The sequence below is a fragment of the Trichosurus vulpecula genome, chromosome 6, assembly GCF_011100635.1.
Source record: "Trichosurus vulpecula isolate mTriVul1 chromosome 6, mTriVul1.pri, whole genome shotgun sequence".
Taxonomy (NCBI): Eukaryota; Metazoa; Chordata; class Mammalia; order Diprotodontia; family Phalangeridae; genus Trichosurus; species Trichosurus vulpecula.
In genome coordinates, this window is record NC_050578.1 from 184,131,017 (window position 1) to 184,148,996 (window position 17,980).

Consider the following 17,980-nt stretch of genomic DNA (forward strand, 5'->3'; position numbering starts at 1 on the left):
AATACATATTGTGCTCTTTTATTATAAGATGTAATGTCCTTGCCTTAATGTGATCCCAAGTACTATCTCCCCGTGATCAATTCCAGTGAGAACTAAAACTGATAAGCTAGTTAAACGTGCTTTTACTAAATGAGTCTGTAGATAGTTGTCATGAAGATAGCCAAGACTGGAAGGAATCTGGTTTGTTCCTGCCAAAATCACGCAACCTGTGGCTCTAGGTAGAAGATCCCAATACAAATAAATCTTCAGCACATGTCTGTTGACTGGACTTCTATTAACAATGTGAAAATATTAATTGGCTTTTCATCCTCACGTAGCACATCAGGTATAGAAACATCCCGATTTTATAGCCTCATAAACTCAGTGTTCTATTGTAATTCTTTTTTTCAATCGGTAGTTTTCTTCACCATTGTAAATGTTAAATGTTCTGAAGAAAGAGGATAATTAAGGTTTTTTGGAGGATATAAAATAAGCACTTTTAAAGAAAACAAAATATCCAGCTCCAGGATTTTAAGGGCTGTTAGTCACCCCCTACCAAAGTCCAACTCAGAATGCTCTTTAAGAGACAGAGGGGACCTAAGGTATCCAAAGGTTATGCCAATGGAGCCTAAGCTGCTACCTACTTATAGGCTTTGGGTGCAGGTGTCATTAATGACTGGCACCTGAGATCCGATCTAGCTAAATTCAGAGAATCATACGATTCGGTTGGTCATCAGGTAACAAACTGCATAAATGTGGCCACAGCAACTCTTAGAATGATATTAAAAAAACCGACACAGATTTAAAGTTCACAAAGCACTTTATATACATTATCTCATTTGAGTTTTAACAACCCTGTTAGACAGATATTATCCCCATTTTAAATTAAGGAGATTAATTAGCTTGCCCAGGTGGGTGGCACAAGCGGGTAAGAGTGTTGAGTCTGGAGTCAAACCTGGGTTCAAATCTGGTCTCAGACACTTACTAGCTGTGTGACTCTGGGTAAGGCACTTAACCTCTGTCTGCCTCAGTTTCCTCAGCTGTAAAATGGCAATAATAATAGCACCTGCCTCCCAGTGTGCACGCTGCCTGAAGCACAGCAGGCACTCTACAAGTGCTTACTCTCTCCCTCCCTTCCACAGCTACAGGTCCAGTAAGTGTAAACTGTGCACAATTCAAACGTAAGTTTCTCCTGGTTCCGAGTCTAGCACTTCTGGCAGTATGGCGAGGTTGTGATCTGTGTCAAAACTACACATTGATGGAATCACAGACATTTTGAAATACTACAGTTAAGGTGTTATCATATTTAGCCATTTAAATAAAAGTAATGTAATCCTATGTCTGTAACTTTGAGAGGTAAATTCAATGATAGACTGTAGATTACTCTGAAATTTACACATTACTGCACAAAGATAAATATTTTATAAAATAGGAATTACAATTGGTAAAAGATATATACTAAGCTTTAAAGAGACACCACTTTATGTGCTTCCTTGAACTTGGAGCAAGAATGCAACAAGTTTTTAAATGTTATTTTTCCTACAACAAATAAAACATAAAAGATGTCTTTTGCACAGAAAACTAGTAAAACAAAAGTTCTGACTTAACATTTAGTAATAATAAGATTTGACTAAAATTCCTATCTCCTAGAGTCCTCTGCACCCCAAAATCAAATTTAGCATAAGCTTATGAGTATATGTTTATAAACTTCTATAATGGTGAAAAGGCTTTAGAATACTAAAAATAATTTTTGTCAAAGGATAATTATAGAAAATGTATAAAAACACTAAAAAAAGGGAAACAATTTACTATCTGTGTTTTGTAAAAGATTTAGATCATAATCTATATTCCCCTCTATTTTCAACATAACCTATACATTCAAATTTTTCATGCAACAATTCTATTTTTAACTAGATATGACTCATATTTCAACCAATTTCAAGAAGAAATTTGTCTACAAAATGGTCTAGTCTTATCCAATGTAGAATTGAGTGGTGGGACTGTCTGAGTCTGGTGGTATAAGAAACCAAGGGGAAAGAACAAATTTCCAAGATGAAAATGATCACAGCCATATTTTAACCCCATTTGTTTGTCCCATCTTCAGTACTTAAGTAATTACAGTCACATCATTTCATTCTGTTTTATAGGTTCATCTTAAAGCGAGGAATTTAGGTGGCTTAATCTCAACTTTTTGTCCAGCCCAGAATGTTTTAAATAGATTATATGAATCAAAATTCTGTATCCACCATTGCAGTTATCAAATGAACAGAGAATTACAGCACTTTAGAGTTCAATAACTCCTTAAGATCTCAAAATTCATTCTAATTTGCCCTCAATGATTTTTTTCCCCTAATTTTGTGCCCTGATACAGCTTGACCATCAGAAAATGCTCTCAACACATAAAACCTGGGATGTGCAAGTAAATGTTTAATAATCTCCTCTCTAAAAACAAACAAATGTACCCATGAGACACTTTTAAATTTAGTCTTATTATTATTATTAACATTTTCTCCATCACTTTCTTAAATCTAGGTAATCAACAAACAATAAATCAAGCCTTGATCTGTATCACTGGCTGATTCCCAAGGTGTAAATGCTCACACTGAAATTGGAACCATTAGCTCTCACAAGCTGGGATGAACTAGCTCTATCACACCCTTGTATGTTACCCACACTTCTTCCAAATATCCTATCCTATCTTATAATTAAAAAAAGGGTCACCTTATGACCTAAATACTCATTAACTATGAATTAATCAATCAATAAATAAATATCCTTTGTGTGGAAGGCATGCTGATGTTGTGCTAAACAGTCTGTGTCACAGTCCAGAAGAACTTAGTTCTGCAGTTTCAGGTCCATCACAGAGACAATTAATTCTCTTCAGTTTCACTCACTCCTCCAAAGTAGAGAGCAACAGACACATTCTGACCAATTTATTAGTAATGTGTAAGGAAAAAAACAATACATTACACAACAGACAAACCACATAATAGTCTTGCACGTGACCATTTGTTTGGTTGCACTTTCCAGACTGAAAAAATCCTAAGTCTATTACAAACTGATTTATGAATGGATCAACATGCTGCAGAGAGGGCTGAGGTAAAAAGTGGAAGCTATTTGACAGTTGCACAGGAATAATACCCATTAATTTGGGAGAGAACATTAAGAAATCAACAGTGCACAGGAGTTCATTAACACTAATGCAAAATTATATTTAGTTGAACCTATTACTCCTAATGTTCCCAAGGAGTAAAACTGTGCAGATGTCCGCTACGTGTCCTTAACACCCAACAGCTCTAGCCATGAATATTGTTGATCCAAAGAATCGAAAGCTCAAGTACAATAACAGAATGAGAAAAGACAATAATTTAGAGACAAGTAGTATTTTTGCTATTTAATTGATAAGGACATCAGTCTTTTCACAGTTTGCAAGCTTAGCACTGCAGGCATTCACAGTTTTAAACTGATAATGGAAATATAAAAATAACAAATACAAAGCATTCAGGGGTCTCACAAAGAAGAAATGGGATAAAAAGAGTAGTACATTTTGCTGATTAAAAATTTTTTAATACTAAAGAAGCTGAATAGCCTCCTTCAATAACAAATGACAACTGTTTAAATGTAAACTCTTTGTGCTAATAGGAATAGGTCCTGACACTTACTTTTTGAGAAGCAGAAAGACTGAATTCTTTTCCTCAAATTCAATCTATGTTTGCTTTAAAAACTACAGTTCTTCAGGCAGTTTTAAAAAGAAACATCGGCAAAAGGAAATGTCCTTCTGATGATTATATTTCTGGAAGATGAAGCAGATTTAAAGAAAATATGCATTGTTCACAAGGTAATTCACTATCTTTCTTTGGTACAAAGAAAAATTAAGGTGTTTTAAAAAATCTTAGTCCACCTCCTTACTAACATAATGAGAACACACAAAATAATAGCAGCCCAGATTATGAGTCTAGGGGAGATTCATGTTCTTCCACTGCATTCACCAGAGCAGCAGATCCATTGCCAACACTTTCTTGGTTATCTGCAGACTGAATTAACTCTTCCTGCTCACCAGAAACAAGATGGGATGAAGATTCCTCCTCCTCCTCTTCATCTTCCTCTTCTGCCTCCCCGTCATCTTCTACATCCATTTCAAATACTCTAACATGACGGAGATTTGAGCTTAACTAAAGAAATGTGAAAGTATTCAGTTTTAAAGATATTTAAGATACTAAAATTTTTTAAATCAATACCTTTGAGCAGCCCAATAAATAGACTTTTTCAGTAATTGTAAAATGGAAGCAGAAACTGAAAAGTGTTTTTTTAAAGGAAAATAACTCATTTATCTCAATTTATACCAAAATCACTAAATTTAGCCCTCCAATATATAAAAGGAGTGTGTGGATCATAAAAATGTAGGTTTTAACTTGGTACTCTCAAACACAAAACTAAATAGCTGAAGATCCAAAGAATTCATGTAACATGCCATAATCAATTTTAAAAATCCTATTAACATTTAAATACTTACTACACAAGAGACTTTCCGAAAACCATTCACAGCAACATATTGTGCTTTCATATTCTCCAGTATTCTCCATTGATTCTCCAGGAAGACAGTATGTGTAGGTATAATATCACTCTGTTCATCTAGCCTACACAGAGTAAAACCATAAAAAGCAGAATTATTGTTTTTCCTCATTAGTTGGAGAAAGAGTGGGACAGTTAAACCTGTACTTTCAACTTCTGTCCAAATTCATCTAGAATGCTTCTCTTGAGAAAGTCAGAAAAAACCCTGCCATTTTAGGACCACAAGATCATAAATCTAGAGATAGAAAAGACCTCAAAATTCATCTAGTTCAAACCCCTAATTTTACAGAGGAAGAAACTAAGGCCCAAGGAGGCTAAGGGCTTGCCCAAGGTCTCACAATTAGTGAGCATCAGAGATAGGATTCAAATCCAGGTTTCTGATGTGGCTAAGCAAAAGTTAGCCTAGAAATTATCTCTGATTAAACAATCACCAAGACCTCTGTAAATCCCTAAATATTTTCTTGTTTTTCTACTATTCTCTCTTTCCAATACCAACTTATCCTAGTTTTAGTCTTCATAATGCTGCAATTTCAAACAGGTAAAATACCTGTAATATTAACTTAGCTAACAAAGTTACAAGAATAAGTTAATAAATTTTAAAAAGAAGGAAAAATCTGGTTTTTCAAGCTTCAGTTGTTCAAGGCTTTTCTTTTGAAAGTGGCAACTTATGGTTTTTATGGCCCCTAAGATTAGTGGGTATGGCTTTTGAGTATCACAGTGAGCAATAGAGTAGAAAGTGGGAGCTCCCTCTATTCTACTGTGTACTTAGCAGCCCGTTTTGAAGGAAGGCCTCTTTGTTCCAAAAGGTAAATTCTAGAGGCAGGAATATAGTCAAATTCAGAGTAACTAGCCTTCCATTAAATCTGTGGTAATGCTCTTGGGATGTGGATTTGAGGAAATCACTTTATCCTACCTAAGTACATCTCACCTTGTTCTAATAATTTCTCCTCTATTTCGGAAGGTAAAAGAATAGATGGGAATTCCCTGCTTTTCAGTTACCCAATATTATACTACACTTATCAAGTATACCCTAAATAACTGAGTCTACATTTTACATTGTAAAAAACACATCAGCTGAGAGAAGTCACATTATCAATGTCCCTGTACCTTTTACAAGTTGTCCCACTGAACTCTTTCTCTGGAGTGTCTTCCTTCGTATATACCAAAGACAATGGTAACTGAGCCAAGACTCTTTCTTTGCCTTCTTGTTCTTCACTCTCCTTAAGAACCACAGTTATCGTTTCATCATCATAAAAATGTGCATCAAGACAGCTGTAGGAGCTTGAGTAAAAAGGAATTTGTTATATTTAGAGATCATCTATTAACTGAGTGACCACTCTAAGCACAGGCATTAAACTGGCAATGAGGGGGGAAGAAGAAAAAGATCAAGTCACATCGTATTTAAGACTATCAAGATTCATTATACTTGGATTCATTCTATTTTCTTCTAAATTCCCACTGACCTGCTGTTCTCTAATTAATGATAGTTAGGTCTAACAAGATTTTACATTACACATTTATGAAACCAAGAGTACAGAGACAAATTTGTTCATGGTCACAGAACCTGCTTGAGATCACTGTTCAGACTTAAGTCCTTACTCTATTCAGTCACCTCCTCTGTGGAGAGCCCCAGAAGACTCAGTGTAAGTATGCCTTATGGGAAACCAAGCTGACTGGCACCAAAATGATTCCTAGGCTTAAAGGCAATTCAGCTTCACTCAAACTGGTCAACAGAGAAGTAAAAATGAGATTTCATGTAGAAAGACACACAGTTCAAAAGCCTTTGCCAAAAAGTAATGCTTCCCTTTTGTAGGATGGATGAGAGAATGTTTTTTAAAAGAGAATCCCATATTTAGCTTTTCTACATTACTTACTTTTATCAGATGACTCTCATAACAACTCTAAAAGATGAGTTGCTTTTCATCCAAATTATGTACATAAGGAAATGCAGGCACAGTAATGAGAGAGATCTATAGTATATCTTAAATTGGATACAAAGTAAATCTGGTATAGCTGGAATCAGAACTTTCAATATCCACATTATCTGTCTTTTAATCCCTAGCGCAAAACTGCCTCCTTGACCCACAAAACTTAAATGTCCTACTTACGACACACCTTATCAAGTATGTTGAGAGGTAGCATGGACAACAGATGGAGAGCCAGCCTAAGAGTTAGGAAGCCCAGAGTCTCAGAGTCCTGGCAACTCCCTAAGAATAAGTTGCAAAGAAGGTGCCAACTGGCACTGCTAGAGTTTTCTCTTCTGGAAGTTTCCGTCATCAATGAAATCACAGGTCTAGTCCCTATCTCTATCCTTATGAAACATTCTACTATAGCATAATTAGTTCAACTACAGATTAAACACTTCTTCCATGGACAAAACAAAATGTAAAGACTTTTTTTCACTATAGCATATACTAGAAGCCTTATAATATGACTGATGTTCCTTAAGTTCAATTTTACTTAACTAAAATATATGTGAAACATTAGTATTCAAGAGCAAAATATGCCCCAAGTAAATGACTACTACTAATTATGTGTTCTCTAGACAAAGATCAAGATATACCTATTTTCGAAGTTTTCATTTGTTGTATTCAAAAAACTTCCAAACTCAACAGCAAGTAGTCCATTATTGACAGACCTTGGAAAAAGGAAGAAAAAAGACAGAATACTCTGTGGGCCAATCTGGATAATTCAATACTTCAAAAGCTTTTTCAAGGACCTGATTGGAAGATTTAGTACATTACTTACATAATATATTCTACACTAAAGAAATATAAATTTAACTCTCCCTGCAGAAAACATATTGGATTAAAGCATCAGGATAAATAGAACCTACCATCAATATTTTATTACTCCTAAGAACATTATGTCACGAATAAATTAAGATGAATATCCAACAACCTTTTTTTTCCTTTTCTTATCAGGCTCATCTTAGCCTCATGAGATTTCCTTTAAACTCTGGCATAATACTACCACTACCACCACCACCACTACCACCACCACCACCACCACCACCACCACCACCACCACCACCACCACCACCACCACCCCCACCACCACCACCACCACCACCACCACCACCACCACCACCACCCCACCCCCCATTTTTTAAAGGAACTGACGGTCCCTGGAATCACTGTTTTTTTAGCTCTATCATTGGCCTCAGCACAAAAGAAGCTGTTATCAGTGTGGGAGTGGAGTATGCTGCTCCTTTGTTTACTAAAAGGTAAGTTTGAAAGCTGAAGCGAAACTTGGTATTGTAGGAAAAAGAGAACCAGACATACTAAGGAAACCTAGGCTCTCTTTCTGGCTCTGCCTAATTGCTTTGTGATGATGGTCAAATCACTTATCCCTTTTAAGAACTGAACCATCAGTTCTCTCATTCATGAAAGAAGGCCTTAGAGTCAATGATATAGTTCAATGATATGGATCACAGAATCTAAGATCTCTCCCCAAGGCAACAAGTAATCAAACTGCTGCTTCTCAGGGAGTTCAGAAGAAATACGTAACACATTAGTTGATTTTGAGGTTGTTTTGTTTCCCTGTCCTGCAGGGCAGTCTACACTTAAAGGCTGGATTCCAATGCATTTTCCAATATACTAAAGAATCACAGAACTGGAGATTATCTAGTCCAAACCTTTCATTTTACAGATGATGAAACTGAGACCCAAAGAGATGAAGTAATTTATTCAAGGTAATACAGTTAATTAGTAGCAAAACCTATACTCAATTAAGAATACAAAGGGACAGGGAGGAAAAACTCCATCTGTTTGAGGAACAATGCTATGCATATCATTTTTTCATTTTAACTTAATACTAACCTGGATATGTCAGTATGTCTCCTCAAAATGTAAATTTTAGAAGCTGAACTACCTGACATAGTAAAGAGTACATAATGTAGATTTGAAGATTTGTCATTCCAGCTGAAAAAAACAAAGAAAAGTAAAATAAATTTAAAAATGGAATTTAGTAACTTCTACTAAGAAAAACTGTCAAAGATGAAACAAAGGCTTACAGGAAGGGCAATTTGAACAATCTAGGTGTAGAGTCCTCACTGAAACAAAAGAAAAAACAAGTCAGCAAATTCCAAATTTACTGCTGAATTATATGGTGAAAATGTAGAGAAAAATACCTTTTAGCAGCTTTGTATAAGGGAATACAGACAGCTTGATTCACTGATTTTCCAATAACATCCTATAAAAATGAATGTATTTTAAAATTGAACAGAACATGTTTCTTGGGACATACACAGGTGTTCTAAGAAAAATATCAAACAACAAAAAGTAACTAATAGTTACAGTCCAGTTGCTGTATAAAATTATGAAATAATAAGTCTTTGTTTATGCACTTTACAAAGTACTTTCCTCATAATACTCTCATGAAGTATAAAGTATCCGCCATATTTACTACTTTCTTCAAAACTTCTTTAACTCTTCACCTAATCTTTCAGTTTTCGACCTCTTCTTTCTCCAAAGTGCACACTAAGTAATGCTCTGAAGGCTCAAGTCTTACTCCCTTGCCCTAAATCTCCTAAGTTTTCCACTGTGGACTCAAGAGAATATAGATCTCTTGGCCTGGCATTTAAGGACTACCACAATGTGGCCAAACCTACCTTTCTGACTATACATTAGACCATTTCAGTAAAAGTAGGCTACTCACTATTTCTTAAGCCATGGCATCCAGCCTACACGCATTTGCATGTGATCCCCTTCATCTCCTGCCTATAGAATTAAAGGACTAGCTACAGTACTACTCCTTCCATGAAGCTTTGTCAATTTTTCTTATCTAAAAGTGATTCCTTCCTCCTTCAATAGTTTCAGAAACTCTCCTATGCACTTAAATTTTATTTTAACTTGTTAAAATGAGTCCATTATATACGTATCTCTTCCACTCTACTAGATGTCAAGTTTCCAGAGACTATGTTGTCTTTCTTCTACAGTCCCAAAGAGCCCAATGTGTTGCTTGCAGAAAGTGCTTTAAAGATGTATACTGAGGGGAGTGTGGCTCAAAAGTGAAGTGACTTCTCTGTCCATTGCCACAGAACTAATATGGGTTAGGGCCAGGGACTCAAACCCAAATCTTCTGACTCTAAATCCAGTACTTTTTCAATAAACACCATCACACTGCTTCTTAAAACCACACTTCTTTTCTCAAGTAACTTTAATAAGTGTAGCAGGGGAGCAAAAGACAATACAAGAAAACTGCCTCCTCTAAGCTCACATCATCCATTAGCCATCCTTTTAAATAAAAACTACAACTTGAGTGGTACTAACCAAATCTCTATGCTACTACCGTTCATAATGAATTTGTTCAGTGACTAAAATACTCCAATGCTTTTAAGACTACTCCTCACTTTCCTACCCAATTTTTAAAATGACCACAGCAATAATTAATCATTTGTGTAAGTAAGATATGTAGATATTCATGGTCCTGAACAATCATTCCTGACAATGTCAAAAGAATATTCCTAATGCATAAGTCCATTTCCTCACTTAAAAATCATCGGTGCCTCCTAATCGTGTATCAAATAAAATTAAAACTCCTCCTGGAATTCAAAGTCTCCCATAATCTGGCTCTCCAACCTCCTTTGAATTTTATTTGAAACTTACTGCTGGTTTTTGTAAACAACGATCAATAATGCTTTCCATCTGTCTTTTCACAAAATGCAATGACTTTTCAGGATAATAGGGAAACAGCAAAGGGCTTTCTGTAAACAAAAAGTTTTGATTTAATATATAAAAAGATTAGAAGAAAGTATCAACTATTAAGTAGGCACAACCAAGAGTCCTACTATCATTACAGAATGCAATTTACCTATTTTAATATGTCTCACATGGACTAATTATATTCAATCAGTCAACAAGTATTAAATTGCTTACTCAGTATATTTTATTGAATACATTCTAAAAAGAATTCCAAAAGTACTGGCTAAATTTGTTTTTAAGTTTAGTCAGGAGGGTAACCATAAGCTGGAAATTTCAACTATGTGGAACATTTTACAATAACATGCAAAAAACTCCTAAGTGCTATGATACGTAGGGACAGAGACTGGATCTCTGATTTCATTGATGTGGGCAACTCCCAAGTGAGGAAATCCTCTCTATCAAAGTACCTTAGCACCTTCTCTGCACTTTAACGGGAGTTGCCTGAAGTACTGAGAGGTTAAGTATAGTATACATATAAGCCCAGCCTCACTCAGCTAGTTCTGTCAGAGGCAGAACATAAACCCATGTCTTCCCAACTGTGTGACTAGTTCCCTGTCTAGTATGTCGTACTATTTCTCCCAACACGTATAGAAAAAAGTGAATCACTGCTCTTGAAAGTCTTATATTAAGGGAAAAAAAATCATGATAATCTTCTAATTTAAAAAGTTATACTAATCCGGATACATACTGTTCTTTCTCCCATCCCACTAGGCTACAAATTCTTTGACAGCAGGGATTTTGTCATTTAAAAAAAAAAATTTGTATCTCTAATAGTGTCTTGAATGTTTGTTGAATGAAAAAAAATTGAATTTAGTTCTAGATTTATTCCCAGGAATGTCAGTTTGTGTGGAGGATAGGAAGGCATAGACAAGCAACATTCTTCTAGTGTAACATTAGGATCCTAGGGAATAAATAATCAAATATGTCCAAGTCACCTTCATCCTAAAATACACCTTCAATAGACCACAGCTATCAAGGACATCAAGCTATCATCCTATATCTCTCCTCTCATTCTTAGCCAGGCTCCTTGAAAAAGCTGTCTATTCTCCCTGCCTCTACTTCCTTCACTCTCAATTACACCTCAACCCTTTGCAATCTGTCTTCTAATCTCATCACTCAACTGAACCTGCTCTGTGCAAAGTTACTAACGATTTCCTAATTGCTAAATTGATGGTCTTTTCTCACTCTACTCCACTTCACACTGTTGGTTACCCTCTCCCCCACAAAAATCTTTCCTCTCTAGGTTTTTGTGACACTGCTAACGAGGTGTCTCCTGCTACCTCTCTAACAGCTTCTCCTTGTCTTTTATTAGCTTACCATTCATATCATACCCCAGTGGGGGGTATACCTGAAGGTTCTGTCCTGGGCCTTCTTCCCTCTCTATACTCGTTCCTTTGGGAACCTCCTACCAGGGTTTAACTATTTTTTCAATACAGATGACTCACAATTGTACATAACCAACCTGAGTCTCTCCCATGAGCTTTAGTTTTATGTCAACAACTAACCTTTGGCCATTTTTCAAATTACATGCCCTCTCAACATCTTAAATTCAACGTCCAAAACTCAATCCTTCTCTCTTCCAAACATTCTTATTTCTGTTTAATGCACCATTCTTCCAGTCTTCCAAATTAGTAACCTCAACATTATCCTCGTCTCATAACTCTCCCTCACCTCACACATCCAATCAGTTGCCAAATTTTGCCATTTCTACCTTCACAACATCTCTATCCCTTCTTGCTTCCCAAGACCTAGACCTCTACCCCATCTCAGCCAAACACAAAGACCCTCGACCTTGCCAACGCTCACAAACGTATCACCTCTACATTCAAGAATTCTGAAATCTCCTTATCCATCCATAATCCATTGACTTTTCACCTCTCCCTCTGCTTTTCTTTACCAAATTCTACTCCCCATCCTCACCATGATCCTCAATCTCTTGACCTGTCAATCCTCTTCCAGGCCATGTCCCCTGCAGGAATCACTCTTTCTTTCTTTTTCTCTCCATGTTGACTTCTTGGTGAACCAATTCAACTTTACACTGTTTCTTGAATCCGAAGCCCCCTTATTTCACTAAATACGTCCTGCTTAAAAGCTCACCTTTGGACTACTCTCATCATTTGCTGCCTTTGCTGCTGAATAAAGGTGGAGAAAATCATGTAACCATTATGATTGGATCCACTACCAGTTTGTTACACAACCTCGACTAGGCCCTCACTATTGCTAGGCAATTCTACTATATCTCCCTTACCAACTCACCACCCCATTCTCCAGAGTGACTCTCAAAATTTTTCATCTCTCCTCAAACATTCCATGGCTCCCCCTCTCCCAACTACCTTGGCTGAGAACCTTGCCTCATATTTTACAGAAAAAAATTAAAGCTATTTGTTGTGAACTCCATCTTCCTCATCTCCTATCGCTTTGGTGCCTTCTGCCACTATCTCCTCCTTCATCCCTGCTTCACATGATGAAGTGGCCTTACTCATTACCAAGGCTAACTTCTCTACTTTTTCAAGCAATTCCATCTCATACAATCTCTTCCAACAGACTGTCCCTCTGTCATCTCCACTCTCACTTATTTTCAATTTCTCCCTCACCATTGGTTCATTCTCCACTACCTACAAATATGCCCATGTCTTTGAATCCTGGAAAAACTCCCATTTGATCCTCCAATCCCTGCAACTGTCCTATTGTCTCTTCTGCCCTGCCTCCACTTTCTCTCCTCTCACTCTCTTCTTAATCCCTTGCCATCTGGTTTCAGACATTATCATTTCACAGAAATTGTTCTCTCCAAAGCTACCAATGATCTAGCAGCCAAATCCAATGACCTTTTCTCAATTCTTATTCTCCTTGACCTCTCTGCAGCCTTTGACACTGTTAATCACACTTTCTTTGACACTCTTCTCTCTAGGTTTTAGGGATACCACTCTCTCCTGGTTCTGCTCCTATATGAAGTCCTATATGACTGCTCCTTCTCAATATCCTTTGCTGGATCCCCATCCACATCACGTCCTGTAAATGCAGGTGGATCTCAGGGTTCTATCATGGGTCCTCTTCTCTTCCCCCTCTACACTACCTTCACTTGGTGATCTCATCTGCTCCCATGGATTTTATTACCATCTCTATGCTGATGATTTCCAAATCTACCTATCCTGCCCCAACCTCTCTGTTAACCTCTAACCTTGCCTTTTTCCCACTCTCTTTCAGACATCTCAAACTGGATGTCCAACAGACTTTTTAAACTTAACATGTCCAAAACGGAACAAATTAACTTTCCCCCTAAACCCTTCCCTACCTCCTACTTTCCCTATTATGGCAGAAGGTAACACAATCCTCCAGGTCACTCAGGCTCAGAATCTAGAAGTCATTCTCAATCCCTCACTATCTCACACACACCTCCATATCCAATCCGTTGCCAAAGCCTGTTGATTTCACCTTTGCAGCATCTCCCAAATATGTCCCCTTCTCTCCTCCTCTTACACTGCCACTACTCTAGTGCAGACCCTTATCATCTCATGCCCAAATTATTGCAATAGCCTGCTGGTGGGTCTGCCTTCCTCAGGCTTCTCCCCATTCCAATCCACTCTCCATTAAACTACTAAAGTGATTTTCCTAAAGTACAGTTTCAACCATATCATATGCCTCCTCCTCCAAAAATTCTAGGATCAAATACAAAAGCTCTTCATAAACCAGCTCCTTGCTACCTTTCCAGTCACCTTACACCTTACTTACCACCAAGTAGTCTTCAATGCAGTGACACTGGCCTCCTTGCTCTCCTATGAATAAGAAATTCCAGCTCTGGGCATTTTTTCTGGCTCTCCCCCATACCTAGAATGCTTTCCCTCCTCATCACTACTTCCTGGCTTCCTTAACTTCATTCAAGAGTCAACTAAAATCTCATCTTCTATAGGAAGCCTTTCCCAAACTCTCTTAATTCTAGCACCTTCTCTTTCACTTATTTCCTAATTATCCTGTACATAGCTTGTTTGCACATATTTGTTTGCCTGTTTTCCCCATTACAGCATGAGCTTCTTGAGGACAAGGACTCTCACACAGTGCCTGGCACATAATAGGTACTTAATAAATGTTTACTGGCTGACCCCTTTTCTCCTCACACAGCTACCACCTTAGTTTGAGGCCTCATCACTTCTTAGCTAGATAGCTGAAACAGTCTCTTAACTGAGCTCCCTGCCGCAAGTCTCTTACCACTCCAGGCTATCCAATAACACTGCTGCCAAAGAAATTTTCCTTAAGCACAAATATGACCATGCAACTCCCTTAATCAATGTCAGTGGCTTCCCGTTGCCTCTAGGCTCAAATATACACTCCTCAGTTTGACTTTTAAAGCTCTTCACAAACGGGCCCCAATGTCTCTCTCTCAAGTCTCATTTGACCTTACTCCCCCCTGCCATGATCCAGCCACACTGGCCTCCTCTATGTTCCTCACATGGGCCATCACACCTCCTGCCTCTGTGTGCCTTTGTACCAACTAGCTCCCATACCTCAACTCTACCTCAGAGAGTCTCTCTTTTCCTTTAAAATGTAGCTCAAGCTCATTGTCTTTCCTCATCTCCCTAACTGCTAGTGTCTTCTCTCCCAAACTACCTTGTATCAAACTATTTTATATATGTATTTATTCAACTTCACATATATGGATGTACATACATGTGCGTGTGTATGGGGAGGGTGGCTGAGTGTGTATAAAAAAAAATTTTTGTTTACCCTGCTAGAATACAATATAGCACATGCATTTTCTATTACAGAACATGAGTTACAAAATACAGCTCAAAGCAGCTTATTTAAAGGTCAGATGCATGGTAAACTGGCATTACTATTCACTGATTTACTCAGTAGTCAAATGGATCTGTGATCATGTCAGTTTTCAAGTAAGCTCCTTGCTTCATTCTTTGTACTTGTATCCTTTATGCCTAGGCATGGTATAACAAACAGGCCTTTAATGAATGGCTACTGACTGACTACCTGCTTGAAGCTATATGCAATTTAATAATGTTATCTAGACACAGATCCCTTATTTGATTCCTACTTGCTCTGTTTCTTCATACAACTGAAATGAACACAAAAGGAATTAGTGGCTTCAAAGAAGCTTGGACAAGGTTGTAATAGATGCTCATTAAATACTCGTTGATTATTTAACTGGGCTTATATAGATTTAAATGTGGCCAAAGACTATTTATTGTACTAACAGTATCATTAAATACCTTTAAGGTGAGTGCTATTCTGAAGAAAATCATACCATTGGTTTCCCTCGATATTAGGTGGTGACACAAGATCATCGTCTTCATCTTTCAAATACTAGAAATAAATTATTTAGAACTTAAACTCAAGAAGCCAAGACATTTTGTCAAAAACTAGGAAGTGTTTCTATTTAACGTTATTCATGTATAGAGGATCATCCATCTCACTGGAAGTGATTCATTACCATTAGCCATACAAAATCAGGTGACCAAACCATATCATGCATAAAATTATTAAATATAGATTATTACACATTATAGTCTCTGTAAAAAAAGAGACTAAGAGTTTAAATACTGTTTATATTGAAATTTAAATGCTCTATTTATGTTGAAATGCTCTATTTCTAGGAAATAATTTTAATTGTGTTATTAGTTATATAATGTTTCACAATTGTTTACAAATGATCATTATCTATTGTGGAATCTAGCATACTTCCAACCCTCTACAAGTGTTAAGACTAATTTTACCATAAATTTTTACAGATTAGAGAAATAGCATGATAATCAAATTCAATAAAAATTTTACCTGACCAACTCTTTCTACATTGAAATACTTTCCTTTTCGATTATAAAGCTCTGGAGCCTAGAGAAAACAAATATATTATATGACTCAATACAAAGTCAATCTCATTCACTTCAAAGTAAATTATCAGTCAATTTTATAATATGGCATATGCATTTTCTATTATAGAATACGAGATCAAATACAACTCAAATCAGCTTATTTAAAGGTCAGATGTGTGATAAATAAGCATTACTGTTCACTGATTTACTCAATAGTCAAATGGACCCTGTGATGATGTCAATTTTCGGTTATTTTAAATTTGATTCAGGCTTTTATTAAACTACAATAAATATTATATCTTTCTAATTAAACAGGGTCACCACTTTGGCTCTTAGAATAAAGATAATATTATAAAAAATTCTGGTCCCTACCTCATTAAAATGCTCAGTAAGAAAATCAGCAACAAACGTGATATCTTTTTGAGTCATCTGCCAAAAAAAGAAAAAGAACAAAATGTTAAGAATCAAACATCTATATAAAAGAAAACTTCTCAAATAAATGTTAAAACAACCAAAAAAGCATCATTTTGTCACTTAATGAATGATACAGAAACTATATGAATTGTTTTTTTTTTTTTTCAGAATAAGCTCCAACATTTAAAGTTCACACAATTATAAGATCATGAATTCATAGGGCTATAAGAGGCTTGGAGAGACATGTATTAAGAAATGAAAAGCCGACTTAACTCTTTGACTCAATCAAGCAAATAGCTCTTAAATTCCTTATATCCTTAAGAGGTCTTTGAAGGGAGCTCTCAGGAACAAAGTGAGCCAGCCCCAACTCCAAAGACATCTCAGGACTGTTCTCCACAGCATTATTGGTTTCCCTGACACTATCTCTCTCATCCTATTTTTGATTAAGTATGGCAGCTTCAAACAACTTGACTCTGGTTTCACCTTTCATCTTTTAGAGGCCATGACAGAGCTGTGATTGGGTCACCTTCTTCAACCCAACTGGAGCTCTCTAAAATTATTACATCTCAGTACAAGGAACAGAACTGAAAACTGGTAACCCATCTGGTGTATAGTAAGTATTTAATAAATGCTCATTGACTGATTGATTACTCAGACTGAAAATAATTGTGCACAAGATATACAGAGCATACAGCATTAGAGAGATTGATTCTGTTCAATTACGGCTGATTTAGTCCATCTGGCTCTAGGCTAGACAATACCTAACCCATCTTAGTCACTATTTTTTAGGATACCAAGGGGAAGGAGATTCCACTGTCATATCTTCCAAGCCACTTAAATGTTTCACGGTCCTCAGAATTAGAAGCAAAAATTTTCATCACCACAAACCAAACTTATATTGCATCAATTAAAGTATTTAATCCCTCCATCATCAAGAGAAGCTACAAAGGACAATAGATTTCAAAAAGATAAAATGAAGACCATAAAGGTACTTGTTTTGTGTATAGTGAGATCACTGATTCATTAGGTCAAAATCAAAAACCAAACTAAAAGGATAAAGATGAGAAGACAAAAACATCCTAACTTAACCCGATAATGAAAAATTGGAAAGAAAGAAAGAAAAAGAAACTGACATGGATTATTTTTATTTTCTACTGAAGTCTAGGCAATTGCAATAACTCGGTCAAAGAGTCAAGAAAATGCCTAAGCCAGCAAGCACATGATCTCTTTTTATCTAAGTCGAAAAGTATGGTAGATAAAAGAAAAAACAATTTGGAATATCAACTTATTTAAAAAATGTTAAAGAGTGCAAAATTATGAGCAACATTCCCTCCAAAATGAAAGAAAGAGTTACAGGAGGGAAAATTAGTCTACAGAAAGCCTGGCATATGCTCCAACAAAGACAGACTATTAAGAACTTTCACAGGTAAAACTGGAGGAACGACAAAGAAACATAAAAGGGAAAAGATGTCAGCACTGCCACAGTGACATTTG

At 36.5% G+C, this 17,980-nt stretch overlaps 1 protein-coding gene across 4 annotated transcripts in view; it reads right to left on the reverse strand.

The window, feature by feature from the left end:
* Window positions 1–3,346: 3,346 nt before the first annotated feature.
* ANAPC4 (anaphase promoting complex subunit 4) overlaps window positions 3,347–17,980 on the reverse strand; it is a 40,676-nt gene continuing 26,042 nt past the window's right edge. For 3 of the 4 annotated variants that reach the window (XM_036763947.1, XM_036763948.1, XM_036763949.1), the window contains 11 exons: window positions 16,445–16,501; window positions 16,035–16,091; window positions 15,473–15,566; window positions 10,161–10,258; window positions 8,684–8,745; window positions 8,567–8,605; window positions 8,373–8,474; window positions 7,115–7,189; window positions 5,659–5,832; window positions 4,493–4,616; window positions 3,347–4,151 (listed from right to left, as the gene is read on the reverse strand). In XM_036763947.1, the coding sequence (XP_036619842.1) occupies window positions 3,927–4,151; window positions 4,493–4,616; window positions 5,659–5,832; window positions 7,115–7,189; window positions 8,373–8,474; window positions 8,567–8,605; window positions 8,684–8,745; window positions 10,161–10,258; window positions 15,473–15,566; window positions 16,035–16,091; window positions 16,445–16,501 (1,107 nt within the window). In that variant the 3' untranslated portion in view covers window positions 3,347–3,926. The remainder of the gene's footprint in view (window positions 4,152–4,492; window positions 4,617–5,658; window positions 5,833–7,114; window positions 7,190–8,372; window positions 8,475–8,566; window positions 8,606–8,683; window positions 8,746–10,160; window positions 10,259–15,472; window positions 15,567–16,034; window positions 16,092–16,444; window positions 16,502–17,980) is intronic. The other variant, XM_036763950.1, reaches the window with a different exon arrangement.